The sequence below is a fragment of the Batrachochytrium dendrobatidis genome, assembly GCF_000203795.2.
Source record: "Batrachochytrium dendrobatidis JAM81 unplaced genomic scaffold BATDEscaffold_12, whole genome shotgun sequence".
NCBI lineage: Eukaryota > Fungi > Chytridiomycota > Chytridiomycetes > Rhizophydiales > Batrachochytrium > Batrachochytrium dendrobatidis.
The window spans coordinates 735,347-749,369 of NW_006281110.1; the positions used below are offsets into that span (position 1 = coordinate 735,347).

Sequence of the window (14,023 nt, forward strand, 5' to 3'; positions counted from 1 at the left end):
GAACATGTTTCAAGGTCTCATTGTTCATGTTGTTTGGCAACCCAATAACGAGTAATCCAGAAATCATGGAATCATGGAATCACAGAGTTTGGCTGGAATAAGTAGAAAGTCACTTTTCAAGACCTGAAAGACTACCGAGTTCAACAGGACTTGAAATTCCTCCAACAAAAATATGGTTTGATGCAATGATAAATCGCATGCTTAATGACAACCAACTCAGCGATGCTTTGATTAAAAGTCTCCATAAACTTGTGTCTTGTAATTACTGTTGAGCATCATCAAGAAACAACAGTTTTACTTTTTCCAATTCTATCCGTTGTTGTTTGGAACAATCAATGCATTTCCAACAAAAGTGTCGTGCAATCTTGTCCAAGAAACAAATCCAAATGACATTTGTTTGAGACTATGTTGATACATATTAATGAATATAGGTTTTGCAGAATCAGATGAACAAGTCAATATGACAAACCGATACTCAAACCAAGTATGTGAGTTTGTCAAGTTGATCAGGTCTTTTGAGATGATTTGTAGAAACATTGATACCATTGATCTGGATAGTTTTCTTGAAATAATTGTATGAACCAGTGATTGTTGGGTTTGAGCCAACATCATTCTTGGATTTGATGATGAGTGGAGTGGATTCAACAGTCCCATTTGTCCCAAGTGCAGCAAGCGAGTCCCATGCGTTGTGATTGATCTCGACTTGATCCATCAGAGTGGATATTCAGTTAGTGTATCGACCAAAAGTGATCATGTCTTGTAATCTGCAACCAAGCCAACAGGTTCTATTGCTGAACAACAGCCTGTTGTTGACTTGGTCGCAACCACCATCATTGAGACAACTAAAAGGCTTGTTGGTATTCCAGTCGACCATCAACTCCTTACTTTCCACTTTGTTGTTGATGGAGTGGAAATAACTTGCAATTCATGGCATTGTCTTGCTGTTCTTGGACTAGATCAAACCACTGGAACTGATCCACTCATCAAATCCAACATATTATGCTTGGTCAAACTCTGTATCATCAACACTAGACACTGTAATGGACATGAACTCACTTTACAAACCACTCTTGTGAACCTTGTCCAGTCGATACACTTGTATGATGAACACAACTGTTGTGTGTCCAACATTCAATCAAAACCATTCATCTGGATCAAACCATCATGAACATTGACATCAAAGACATTGACACAATCCCTAATGTTTTGTATTCAAAAGTCTATTCTGGCAACATACAAATCGGAATAGAAATGTCAATCGACAGACTGACAACTACACAATATTGTCATGATTGGTGTCAGTGGATGTGAACAACAACCTGCTATGGTTTGTGTCGATATTGTGTATTTGACTGTTTTATCGACCTGATTTCAGTGCAATGATTGACAAGTTGGCATAGTTGGCACCTGCCAAAAAGACGGACAAGAGTCGATCAGTGTTTGAATACCAATCTAAAAGACTGATCCAGTGTTTGATTTCTGCTCGTATATTTGTTCTGAAAACACTCTGTGAAACAAATCCCGATCTCAAGCCTTTTACATGGCTATGCATTCAAACAAGTATACAAACTGGTGTACTCTTTTGTAAAATATTCAAACATCTATCTGAGCTTTCTTGGTCTGCGTTTGGTAAAGTCTATCAAGAGTTGAAATCATGGTTCCTAAAAGACAGTCGTGTTATATTTGACGAATCGCAACATGTGCTAAATCTTTTAAAGTCGGACTATCGTTCAACAACAATCCATCAACACTGCTGGACAATTTGATTCTCCTCGGTCGCTGTTTTCGTTTTTGACCAGAACTATTATCCAAGATGGCTTCAACAATATATGGTGCGGAACACAAATGCGGATCTGCATTATGGACCTAATATACTCTGCTGCTGGACTCAAACCAGAGGATATATTGATATTCACCGACTTCAACTACTTGAAATCATCCGATATTTTCAAACTACTATCGATGTGTCAAAGAATATTGACCTTCAAGAAATCTCACAGTCTCTTCAAGGTCGTCCAAGACTTTTTGTTTCATTTTAACAAATTGATTGATTCGACTGACATCAATGATTGTTATCGTGGTTATATACAGGAAATGACGTCAAAATCTGGCATGTATTTGCCTCATTCATCATTTCACTGTTTCTGGAAGGACCGAATCGACTGGATTACCAAACCCATTGAAAATGCCGACTATTGTGTTGCTGAAACTAGATTGGTATTGGAGATACTTGTCCATCCACTTACTGATCCAAATCTCAGATCTGATTGTTTCCCTTGTGTATTTTGTTAAACAGTCATACACACTACTTGTTTGAACGTATTAGTTTGCAGCAACCATTGCAACTATTACAACTGCTACCCATATTATTGTTATCAAGTTTTGAGATCAACTCGTTTTACATTTCCATTTCCATTCATTTCCTGACACCCTACAACACCAATAATGAATTCACTGTGGTCCCGTCTCAACATCTTATCGGCTCTTTCTCCAAAACAGTCTTGCCGTAGTGTGCAAAACACTATTCCCCAACCAACCAATGCTTGTGAAAATGCACCACACCTTGCCGAAACAAGCATGAATCCAGAAAGGTATGCAGTACAGTATTTGTATTATAGTTGTGCATCTGAATATTGTATTTTGGTTACACAACACATTGCTAACATGACTGTTTACTTGCATGTGTATTGTTTACGATTTGATGATTGCATTTACGGTATTTTGGGATGGACTCGAAACGTTGCCGAATTTAATTTTGTTGATTCGACTACGCGACTTTGATGGTAATGATTTTGACTGTTTTTGATGCTATCTAATGTCATTGAACGTCATTCAATGTGTATCAATTGTGATTTGTGTTGGTTGGTATGCTGTGCTGGTTGATTATTATTTGGGATTGAATTGGTTGATGCCTAATTTGATTTATGGAACAATGGGTTGAATGCTACTTTAAACTTTTACTGTTGTTTGTGCATAATTTTGTAATGTTGTGATTGACTAGTTCAAATCAGGAAAACATATATACTGATATGTATACATCCAGTCCAATCAGCCCAATTAATGATCCAAGAATCCCTGCTTCACCAAGTAAGTGTGTGATTTTTGTATCAATTTCTCACGAGTTTTGGATGTGAATGCATGTACATGCATGTATTGTGGATTGTTTAGGCTGTAGTGCGTTGATGGTAACTATACTGATTATATTGACTGACTGATTGATTGTTTTAAAACATTTACATTATAGTCTCGTCCCTGATTGAGGCAGTTAGGATACTACAGTCTGGAAAGCAATGCGACTCTACAGTATCAACCATATATACTGCAGAGTCCATTGCACCAGATTCAGCAGTGACTGGTCATTCATCAGGACCCGTTGAGCATTATACCGATGCTCAAGCATCTATGCTGTCATACAGCTATGCTAAACGGGTTTTGGCGTGTGACAAACCGCCTTTTGAAACTCGGTATAAAGTAAGTTGGTTGTATTAGTGTAAATCTTGGGTTTAGCTTTGAAATTGCACAAGCTGTGCTGGATTGATACAATTGTATAGTTATGATTGACTAATGTTTTATTTATTGGTATGTGTCAACCATTTATATTTGACAGGCTGACCAGATGCAGTACACAAGCAGTAAGCTTCCCGGTGAGGTTGATAGATCAAAAGTGTGGCAGCACATGTCATGACTGAGTGATTGTATCAGTCTCTGTGAGTATGTGCGCGAGTTACAAGTTTCTGGTTCAACAATCGTTGATAACAAAACATCCATTACAGTCAAAAATAAGACCCAATCACGGTACTCAACCAGATCCTGTTCAGTGTTTGCAGTCTCTGCAGTGGTGACTGGACCAAACTCATGATTGCTGAAAACATGGCAATATCACCGTATCAATCAACCAGTACCGTTTACTCGACCACCCAATGCATCCGTGACAAATATGAGGTGTTCTCGATTGATCCAGACAGTGCATCTGCGTCTGATGCAACTCGACTGGTATATGTAGTTGGGTCTGTGTGCATGCGATTGATCAACAGCGATTTGTCAGTGTACACGCAGACCAACAATTTGCGTGGTATCAGTCCAATCCAAACTACTGGCAGGGCAACTCGAGGTAATATGAACTCGATTGGAAACGTTGACTTTTTCACATTGATGGACGAGATGCGACAAACAGTCAAATACCTCACCATGCAAGTTGTATCCTTGAAAACTGATCTGATCGCTGTGACTAGCGCATTTGGACAGTTGCAGAGCCAAACCAATGACATTGTTGTCATGATGACCAAACACGACAATGTCATTCGATCATTACTGTGACAGATCTTGGTCAAACTGGACTCTGGTTGTTCACCAACACATGCAGTTGTTATACCAGTTGTGGTATTCGAAACCATTTCCACGACTGTGAATACCACCGCAACAGTGACTGTGTTTTGTCCACAAAGTCAATCCAAGTTGTTCATATGCGACAACAGCACGTTGCACACACACGCAGACTGTCGATACGGAATGCCAAGCAACAATCGACTTATTCCGTAGTCGTGCAATTGTTGACATAAATGCCATTGCGGTCAATGCTGTATCGACTGGTGTCAAACCTTGAATGAATGCTGCAACTCGCATTTGTTTATTGCGTTTTGCATCAAATGCAATGTGCACACTCAATAAACTTTGTGATATTCTGGTCACATTCCGTATCAATCTGCAACGGATTACCAACATGCATACAATCAACAACACGATCAGATTATTAGTACATCAATCTATTGCTGTCAAACTTGTAGTCATGACCCAACTCGGTACAAATCAGGTCAAATTTGATCCAGAAATTCCAACAAAAAACATCAACCCGACCACTGAGCTGGCTGCTCGTCAACGGTTTGCTGGTTATGTGGGTTTATTGTTGATGGGTAAGCGTGTAAACTGTCGTACACGCAATTTATACTGCGAGTTGATGGTCAAGTCTGACAATCTGCATTCGTGAACTTGTGTGCAAACAGTGTTTTGTTGGATCTCAAACATCCTGCAACTCGCACAGTTGTTTGCACAGTTGCTCGTCTATCAATCCAACTGGATCTGCAACTCTGTCAAGCAAATCCGTAGTGCAACCTGCTGATGTTGATGTGACTACAATGAACACGAAACTCACCAAAATAACACTTGCTGATCTGACAGGTCAATGAGTGACACTAACCATTAATACCAAACAAACAACGTTTTGAATCAACAATCAACTGTCATGACAATTGGTAACATTCGTGGTCATTTGGCATTCATCTCAAACCATCACATCAAACAAATTTCCAAAATCGATTGCTGGACAACTCAACTCGGTGCACGAGTCCGCATTACTGTATCAGAGTTGTTAAACATTGGTAATGTGAAATATCATAAATAACGAGATATTTCAGACTCATACGCGACGCATATATGTTTGAGGCGATGTCTATCGCAGCCATCACTTGTGCAATAACAAGAGACTTTCTCAGCTATGACGTCTAATTCACGGATACGCATAACCGTTATCCACATTCTTATAAAATGATCAATGTTTTCTTTTATCAATAAACAACACAATTAACTCATTGGTTCATTCCTTCATTCTCATCTTTTACTTTTGATATTACTCCAAAACTATACTACATTAATATGTTGTCATACTTCCAAGAGCAACAGTATTGCTGTGGTGTAATATTAGCAACTACACACAACTTGACATGAATGACAATGTTGATGTCAAAACTGTCAATGTATTACAATGTATTGGTCAACAGTGACTGCAATCAATGATAATGTTGCAGTCAATCCAATCCAATTGTTGACTGAAACAATCCACATCCACTTGTCAGATTCATCATGTAAATGCATGTTTTGTAACACATTTACTAATCCAACAATTGACTGATTAACAATAATTGAATATTAAAATGTTGAATAAAAGATTCGAGTCATTATATGAATGACGTAATCAATTGAGTTGAATTGACACTCGATTGAACAATACAAATAATCACATGACAAATGTTTAAACACTATTTAAAGTGTGAATTTGTCTCACATTGTTCACGTGATATCGAGTTTTGAATGTGAGACAAATTCACGTTTTGATCTTTTTTTGTCATTTCATTGTTTCACTTCATTCTATTCTATTTACTCTCCTCACTTTATTATATTCTATATTCTACTCTATTCTATTCTTTCATAAACTCCAAAATGACCAGGATTTATATTCAATACCTTGAAAACACTCCGGTATCATTATTTACTCAAAAGTTGCCTGTCCCTGAAGGAGAAGAGCCTAATATTTCTGACTTGGTTGCAGCCATCGTTGTCGAACCAACTAGAAGGCTTGCTGGTATCCCAGAAGACTATGGGCCAATCACTCTACATTATGTGGTGGATGGTCCAGCCATTCCCGGGAATACTCTGTTGACCTCCATTCAGCATCCAGTTGGTTCCTACGACCAACCACTTGTCATCAAGTCAGGTATTGTTCATGGTCCTACCGTAGGAATCAATGACTTTGTCAGAAAAGGTATACCAACGTATTGGAAAGTTTCTGGCGCTCTCTCGGATTCCTTAGCCGTAAAAGGTGTTCGTTCTCGTATGTATCGAAATGCTGATAACTATCTTGGTTACTACGAATCAGGGCAACCAGCTTTCTTTTATGAGGAAAACAAACCCACTCTCAAAATCAATGTATTATTTAAAACAGAAGAAAACGCCCTTCGCTTCGATAGTCACTTACGAAATGAATCGATTACCATCAACTCTCCTATGAACAGCCTGACAATTAATTCCAGTGTTTCTACAACCTCAACCGCTCAGCTTGGAGAAAGAATCTATTATAAGGATTACATCCCTACTGATTCTGAATCGCCACAAGACACTCAGTCTGTAATAACCATTCAGTTTTCAACCTTTGAAGAAACAAGCGACGAGTTCAAATACCAAAGAATCGAAAAATTGTCAATGTTTGGTTCGATGGGGAAAGCAGAAAGCTGTCACTTGATATCTGCCTCTCATTGTAGAAACTACCCCTCTTATGAAAAATACGACAAAAACCCAAACAATAGGCTAGCAATGTCAAGGGACCTTCACGGTTGGTTTGACGACTTAAGCACCGAGATTCCGCTGTTCTATTTGAAAATCGTCTCCATTTCTGATTCGGTTATTGTAGAAGACAGATATAAAGTCGTACTTGCGGTAGTAGCATTGAATCAAGAATCGGCTGATATGATATTTTATCGCTTGATTGAAGGCTCGACAAAAACAGATAACCCACTCATAATGAATACTTCAGTTCATGTGACTAACCCTACTATATTCCGGAAATGTCTGGAATGGAAAGAGAAGGAAACCATGAAGAAGTGGAATGATTATTATTCAATGGATTCTGCGGTCCCGTAAACAAAATTTCAATAAATACGATTTCATAATATCTCCATTACAATTTCCTTTTATGTTAAATCAACTTTAGAATATTAACGAATTTTAAAACATCAGGTATGAATTTGGCACAGAAACCTCCTAATAACTCAAACTTATAAGCTCTAAATTGCTCTATCCCACCTTTTTGGCCTGAATTACTAATCTCGGATAAATTGTCATTTTTGAAAATTTGGACACTGGTATCATTTGAATCTTATGAAACAAGTGTTTAGTATGAGCATGGCACCAACTATCTACCATTAATATTAGCTCATACACCTGCTCTAATGATTTTAACCAACGTGAATGCCACAGGCAAATATTCATTTTAACAACACTCGATAGATTTTACTAGGAGCTATCTACTAAAATACCCGGTATCATTCGGTGCCCCATCTATACTACCATTGTCATTCTTAATTCTTCCCCAATGTTTGTAATTGCACACCATACAAAACCACCTTTTATTATGTTCAGGTAATTCTCAGCAGGCTTTAAACATTGACATTATGAAGCTTTGCATCTCACAACGCCATTGTTTAAAACCTAAACGGTTAATCAAAACACATCAGTGCTCATCAAGCAAATGTAAATAAATGTATCATCAACGCATGTAGAATTTATTAAGTTGTGAAAATGTGAAATTGTTCATGGTGCTGTTAAAGCTCAAGTCCCTTTTGAAGTGATGCAAATGCAACAAATACCTCGGTCATACTCGTCTCTTGTACTTCATGACTTACAATACCAAGTCGTCGGGCTAGTTGACCACTATCACCACAAGTTTCCGGCAATTCCAAAACACGGAAAATATGCTCTAGTAACTCTAGTCCTATAATCATCTTCTCCTTGTCAGTCGACGCGGCCAATAGCTGTGTTTGTAAAGCTTCAACGCCAAGCTTTGTCATTTGCAATACAGTCGTTCCACCCACTTGTCGAGCTACTTGCCATGTGCCAGGTTTACCAATATTTTGTAAAAACCAATCATTCACCACATCCACGGATTCACTTGTTCTTATCAAAACCTTGTATCCGCATCCGTAAACAGATTTGAGCCTCTGCAGAGTACCAATACATTGCATACGGCCATTGACAACAATGCCAATACGATCGCCAAGTGCTTTCGCTTCTTTCATGGAATGGGTGGTAAGGATTACAGATGTGTGTTGTTTGAGTCTTGCATGGTATTTAAACAAGATTTTTCCTGGAGAGAATATTGCCACTTCACAACCATGGAGTTTCCCATTTATCTCCAGTTTTTGGTTCTCTACTTATAAAAGTATTCCCTCACTCCAAGTACCCAGACACGCATTACAAGAGGATGGCTTTATTGAAAACTTTAACGAAGATCATATTTCAGATTCCGACCGCAATGTGCTATCCATTAACAATATACTGAAGGAATTTAAAGTCAAAGAAAAACCAAAGGATGCATCTTCTGATTCTAGCAAGGGGATCTTTGGCAGATTTTTTTGTGGTGCAGCAACGGAAACCAAAATTAAGCGTGCTGTGCAAGACTTTAATTTGAATTTACACAGTAGTCAGATTCTTGCACTACTGGGCCACAACGGTGCGGGAAAAACTACATTAATATCCATGATAAGTGGTGTTGTGTTGCCAAAATCAGGCCACATTTACGTCAAATCCAAGTCGGGCGACAAAGTGATGGATATAACGGATCCTTTTGCATTATCAATGTTTAGACAAGAACTTGGTGTATGTCCACAGTTTGATGTAATCTTTGAATCTCTCACTGTTCGTGAGCATTTAGAACTGTATTGTGGTATTAAGGGTGTGACGATTGATGGCCGAGTTGGAGATTTTATATCTAGTGGTCAAAAAGATGCTGCAAATTTAAAAATGCAATATGTCGAGGCCATAGCACGCGATGTTGAACTGTATGCTAAACTAGATGCCTACATCAGTACTCTCTCTGGCGGTATGAGACGCAAGCTAAGTGTAGCTATTGCGCTACTTGGATCTCCTCGTATCGTGTTGTTGGATGAGCCAACTACTGGCATGGATGTTGCTGCTCAACAACGTATCTGGTCCTTGATTCGAAGCTGCAAAAAGAATCGTGTTTTGATTGACTACACATTCTATGGAGGAGGCCGATGTTCTTGGTGACCGTATTGCTATCATGTCGAATGGCCATCTCAAAACACTTGGCGCATTGATTTTTCTTAAATCGCAATTCGGTACGGGATATAGTATTGATTTGTCAAGTCTGACAAAGCTACAATGTCCAATCAACTATCCACTCGGGCAGATTCAACAATTCTCAAAATTGTGCAGCAATTTTTTCCTGCTGCGTAAGTAGTATATATAGGGCACCGAATGATACCAGTTTTTATTCATTCACAAGTCTAAATTTATAGTGACACCACATTGCTTTCCTTCCAGACAAAAAATGTCTGGCCATAATACACCGATTTCAACAGCTCACTCCTTTCTCTCACTGAATACTCCAAGGGTGTCTGTGGAAGCAACAATCAATTCAGACTTACCAGGGCTCAAGACTCTGCTTGTCGAATACTTTTCTGGAGCAAGGTTGTTTGCCAAAATCCAAAGAACAGACACCGGAATCACTCAGGCAATAGTTCAGGGACATCCGAAGCAGTTTCCCTCTTCTCTTGAATACCTCAGAGAACTGCTACAAATCAAATATGATGCTGCTATTGTTTGGGGCGAAGCGAGCGCTGTTTCCAAAGAAAGCCGATACAACTCGATCACTATTGAAGAAGCTTTACCAACTTTGGAAAGGGATCCGTCCTCGGGAGAGTTTCTGGAAAAGGAACTTGACGAAATCTCTTTTGGTGGGTCTGCTGCTACTGAAGCTTTGAAGAAAGTTGTCAAGGAAACATTCGCTAGTATGGCAAATGCAACTACTGGTTTTGGCATTGCAAAAGGATGGATTCCCGCTGTCCCGGAAAAGCACATCACTGTCAAACGTGGAGACGAAGAATACGACTTGGAGGTTTCTACCATTTCTTCTCTCTCCGCATTGATTGAAGCAGTGCAGAAGAAATTCCCATTGGCTCTGAAAGTCAAGAAACTCTACCGCTTGCACGAAGAAACTCCAATCGTTGTGACTGGTGTGAAAGACCTGCGCCAAGGATATTTGTATTATGTCCTGGCAGGTTTCGAAGAGCTTCCCAAGAAGCAGACCACCAAGTTCACAACAATGGAGGAGTTCTTTGACAAGTTGAAGATTCAACAAGAACTGGATGATGATGAAATTCAGCTTATCAAGGACTGTCTTGGAAAACAGAAAGTCAAATTCACCCAATTGATGGCCACTGGCGATCTGGCATTGACTGATGAGAAGCTCAAAGAAATTGGAATCTCTCAATTGGGTTTAAGAACAGCAGTTCTATTAGTTATTAAAGGCAATCGATAAAATCCTTGATGTAAATTGAATTTACTTGATAACATTGCTTAATCGTTTTTATTCATATCCAACCCATCCAATACATAATTCAATTTACTCACCAAATGCCACTCATCTCCCAACTGACTTTGTAAAGTAGTATTGCTTTTCGGTCAATATTCTTATCCGATAATCTATGCAAACAATCGGATATGCTATTTTTCATTGAGATTGACACTGCATATTGTGAATTGATCAAGACCTGGTCGAATGGCAAAAGTCTTGGTCTTATAATGATTGGAAATATTACAATTGTAATTTTGAGGCTCTTACATTATTACAATTGTAATTCCGAGTTTACAATTGTAGTTTCCATTGTTTACTACAAATGTCAGCAGATTACAGCCTGGATCAGAAGAGTTGCTGCTTTTAATGATGCTGATTTGTCAGAAGAGCTCAATTTGATCAACAAGAATTCATTCAATGCATTTGCTAGGGCAATCAGTCGCACACGTCGTCCCGAACTGGACTCTCATATTCACAGAAATGGTGCGTATGAACCACATCCCCACGCAGATACAATCAATTTACTGATTTCTATTGGAGAGTCTACACTGTCTGCGATCAATTCAGAAATACCTGTTAGCCCTGTCCCTTACGCAGTCAGTCCTTATATGTATGTCAATGCCAGAATCAAGATCTTGACCTGACGAATAAACATATACACGTCAGAACTACTAAACAAGAATCGTGTAATGGACCGATGCCGAGATATTTGCAAATCAGACAATTCATTGGCCAAAACCTGCTTGCTCTCAAAGGCTGCTTTCCAAATCAGGAGTTTGTTGATTACACTCGGCAAATGTTCAAATGGAATCACACAATGTGCCATTTGTACATTGCGTATTATCGGTTTCTGATTGACTATCCAGTGTTTGTGTACTCTGGCTTGCCTTGAACTACCATTTGCAATGAATGCATTCGCTGGAGGAGATGACTGGATAGCGAGGAAGCAAATGCTTTACCAATATCCGATTATTCGTCGTCTTCATTCTGGAAGGGAACTTTACCACCTTATCGAGAAAAGGAATATGAACCAAGCGAATCTCCATCCAGCTTTCATTCGTTTGAGGAGGAACCTGTGGGCGAAGGTGTAGCAACTGGAAGCGAAATGGTTATTTCAACAAGTCTCAGCAATCTAAACATTTGAATAAATGAAATACTCAGTTCTTGATAGACTTTTTATACTTTTTCAATCTTTCCCTTTCGGCTTCTGCATTTGAGGCATAGTAGTCTCTGTAACGTTTTTGTTCAACTTCCTTATTATGAGAATAGTATTCACGATACCATTTCCTTAATTGGTCTTGTTCTTGAGATGAATAAGCATCCCAATTCCTGATGTATTGTAAGTAGTCCTTGTAATTTCTAATTGAGCTGATGGGTGTCATTTATTGTTACTCTAGAAAATAAGTTGCTCCAAATGTCTTTGTCTTTCTATTGGTTGGGCCTTGAACTCTTGCCAGTTCTTGTAATTCTCTCTTGTTACGACGCTCCTTGTTTGTCATTGTCGGCTCTCTGTGTCTCGGTTCAATCAAAAAGGTCTCCGTTCCTTCAACTCTCTCGAGTTCATAGTATTTGTAAGACTTTCCAAGAACATTGCCGTTATCATCTGAAATTGAGAAAGAGTATCCGTTCCCACTGACAACCGTATAGATGCCGTTGCTGTACTTTGACACATATCCTTTCCTGAATGTTTGTTTACCTTTGAGTATCCGAACACGATCTCCAACCTTAATTCAATGCTTGGTAATTTTTACTTTCATTGAACCATTTAATGGATTCTTTAGATACATTGATTCAGGAATATCATTTACACCACGGTGATAAGTGTGGTTGTAATTGAATACAATGTCTTCCAAGACATCAATGTATCTATTTGATTTCCTTGATTCTTGATAACGAGCAATGATATTCTCCAATGTTCTGTTGAATCGTTCAATCAATCCTTGTATATTGTGATCACCCACATTCACAGTGATGTGACGAACACCTTTTGCTTGCAGTAAGCTTTGGAAGTTGTTGTTTAAAAACTCTGTGCCATTATCGCTTTGAATAAGAATAGGCTTTTGCACGTCAAGTATCACTCTCATTGCATCTGTAGTATCTGATTTCTTTTCATCGCCACCACAAATGATTTCCTACTAAATACATCTATTGCACACAGGAGATACTTGTATCCGGAATTCCATCTTGAATATTTAGACAAGTCAATCAAATCCACCTGCCATTGGTCATTGACTGAATAAACAGTTATGGGGCTGAATGCTGGCTTTCTTCGTGATTCTTTATGAAGTTGGTGAACTTCTTGCTGGTCAAGAAACTTTATGATTTGCGAGATTGGAAGCTGTTTGTTCAGTTTCAGGTATAATCTCTGCGCTGAAATGAGGCCACTCTTGGGACTGTAATACAATTCGTAAAGCTTATCCATAACCTAAAATAAGAAATCATTTTTTTACAATTCAGCTGAAAGTGTTTCAAAACCGACTCGGAGTCGTTTATCATTAAACAATTTCATTCCGGTCTTTGTTAGAGAATACGTATTCATCTGGTTGTAGTCCATGATTTTTTACATCAAAAATATGAATCTTGCAAAATCGATATGAATTGTTGCTATTAAAACCATTTACTACGCTACCACTGTTATTTCCAAAGCTGTTGAGTTGATTGAAATCGTAACTAACCAAATCTACTGAAATATGTCCAACAAAACAATCATGTCAATCATGTCGAATGTGATTTATTGATCAGCTATCCATGAGCCATGAACAATGAACGATGATAAATAGAATGAAACTTTGCGGCTTTGATTTGAACATTGGCAACTATGCAAGTTGGTTTCAAGTTTACTGTGTGCATTGACACATGGTCACACATTGACAGATCAACAGATTACAGCTAGCGACAATCTGAATCAACTTTGGATGATATATATTTATATTTCAACAACCATTTCAACATGGTTTGAATTGCTCGGACAAATCAAATACATGACCAATTGAACAATCAGTCAAATATTTGGTATACAATGACAGTATATGCTGTAGTGATGGATTGTATATGTGATGACAACTATCCATGATCAGGGTGACAATCTGACACTACCTGATTACTGAATACATCACCGCAATTGGAAATATCAACGCAGCATAATACCGAGGTTGATTA

General features: G+C 38.5%; 8 protein-coding genes across 8 annotated transcripts; 6 read left to right on the forward strand and 2 right to left on the reverse strand.

Moving 5' to 3' along the window:
• Positions 1-580: 580 nt before the first annotated feature.
• BATDEDRAFT_32276 (uncharacterized protein) lies at positions 581-1,397 on the reverse strand. The gene has a single exon (XM_006681377.1). The coding sequence runs from the start codon at positions 1,129-1,131 to the stop codon at positions 958-960; it is 174 nt and encodes a 57-aa protein (XP_006681440.1). The 5' UTR covers positions 1,132-1,397; the 3' UTR covers positions 581-957.
• Positions 1,398-2,445: 1,048 nt separating this feature from the next.
• On the forward strand, positions 2,446-3,685 carry BATDEDRAFT_91323 (uncharacterized protein; the record flags this gene model as incomplete). The annotated part of the gene is made up of 4 exons (XM_006681445.1): positions 2,446-2,591; positions 3,002-3,087; positions 3,245-3,471; positions 3,608-3,685. The coding sequence occupies 4 exons, from the start codon at positions 2,446-2,448 to the stop codon at positions 3,683-3,685; spliced, it is 537 nt and encodes a 178-aa protein (XP_006681508.1).
• Positions 3,686-3,855: 170 nt separating this feature from the next.
• BATDEDRAFT_91324 (uncharacterized protein) lies at positions 3,856-4,317 on the forward strand (the record flags this gene model as incomplete). Its single annotated transcript, XM_006681446.1, has 1 exon — positions 3,856-4,317. One exon carries the CDS (start codon positions 3,856-3,858, stop codon positions 4,315-4,317), a length of 462 nt encoding a protein of 153 aa, XP_006681509.1.
• Positions 4,318-4,458: 141 nt separating this feature from the next.
• Positions 4,459-5,192, forward strand: BATDEDRAFT_32277 (uncharacterized protein). Its single transcript, XM_006681378.1, has one exon. The coding sequence runs from the start codon at positions 4,604-4,606 to the stop codon at positions 4,982-4,984; it is 381 nt and encodes a 126-aa protein (XP_006681441.1). The 5' UTR covers positions 4,459-4,603; the 3' UTR covers positions 4,985-5,192.
• Positions 5,193-6,213: 1,021 nt separating this feature from the next.
• Positions 6,214-7,440, forward strand: BATDEDRAFT_35892 (uncharacterized protein; the record flags this gene model as incomplete). The annotated part of the gene is made up of 1 exon (XM_006681403.1): positions 6,214-7,440. The coding sequence occupies one exon, from the start codon at positions 6,214-6,216 to the stop codon at positions 7,408-7,410; it is 1,197 nt and encodes a 398-aa protein (XP_006681466.1). The 3' UTR covers positions 7,411-7,440.
• Positions 7,441-8,562: 1,122 nt separating this feature from the next.
• BATDEDRAFT_91325 (uncharacterized protein) lies at positions 8,563-9,555 on the forward strand (the record flags this gene model as incomplete). Its single annotated transcript, XM_006681447.1, has 1 exon — positions 8,563-9,555. The coding sequence occupies one exon, from the start codon at positions 8,563-8,565 to the stop codon at positions 9,553-9,555; it is 993 nt and encodes a 330-aa protein (XP_006681510.1).
• Positions 9,556-9,838: 283 nt separating this feature from the next.
• BATDEDRAFT_27284 (uncharacterized protein) lies at positions 9,839-11,508 on the forward strand (the record flags this gene model as incomplete). The annotated part of the gene is made up of 2 exons (XM_006681366.1): positions 9,839-10,807; positions 11,059-11,508. The coding sequence occupies 2 exons, from the start codon at positions 9,839-9,841 to the stop codon at positions 11,506-11,508; spliced, it is 1,419 nt and encodes a 472-aa protein (XP_006681429.1).
• Positions 11,509-12,252: 744 nt separating this feature from the next.
• Positions 12,253-13,418, reverse strand: BATDEDRAFT_27285 (uncharacterized protein; the record flags this gene model as incomplete). Its single annotated transcript, XM_006681367.1, has 3 exons — positions 12,253-12,588; positions 13,107-13,289; positions 13,344-13,418. The coding sequence occupies 3 exons, from the start codon at positions 13,416-13,418 to the stop codon at positions 12,253-12,255; spliced, it is 594 nt and encodes a 197-aa protein (XP_006681430.1).
• Positions 13,419-14,023: the final 605 nt, after the last annotated feature.

Bases quoted from the DNA above. Each gene is read 5' to 3' on its own strand.
- BATDEDRAFT_32276 (XM_006681377.1), bottom strand. From the start codon at position 1,131: ATGTTGGACACACAACAGTTGTGTTCATCATACAAGTGTATCGACTGG.
- BATDEDRAFT_32277 (XM_006681378.1), top strand. From the start codon at position 4,604: ATGAATGCTGCAACTCGCATTTGTTTATTGCGTTTTGCATCAAATGCA.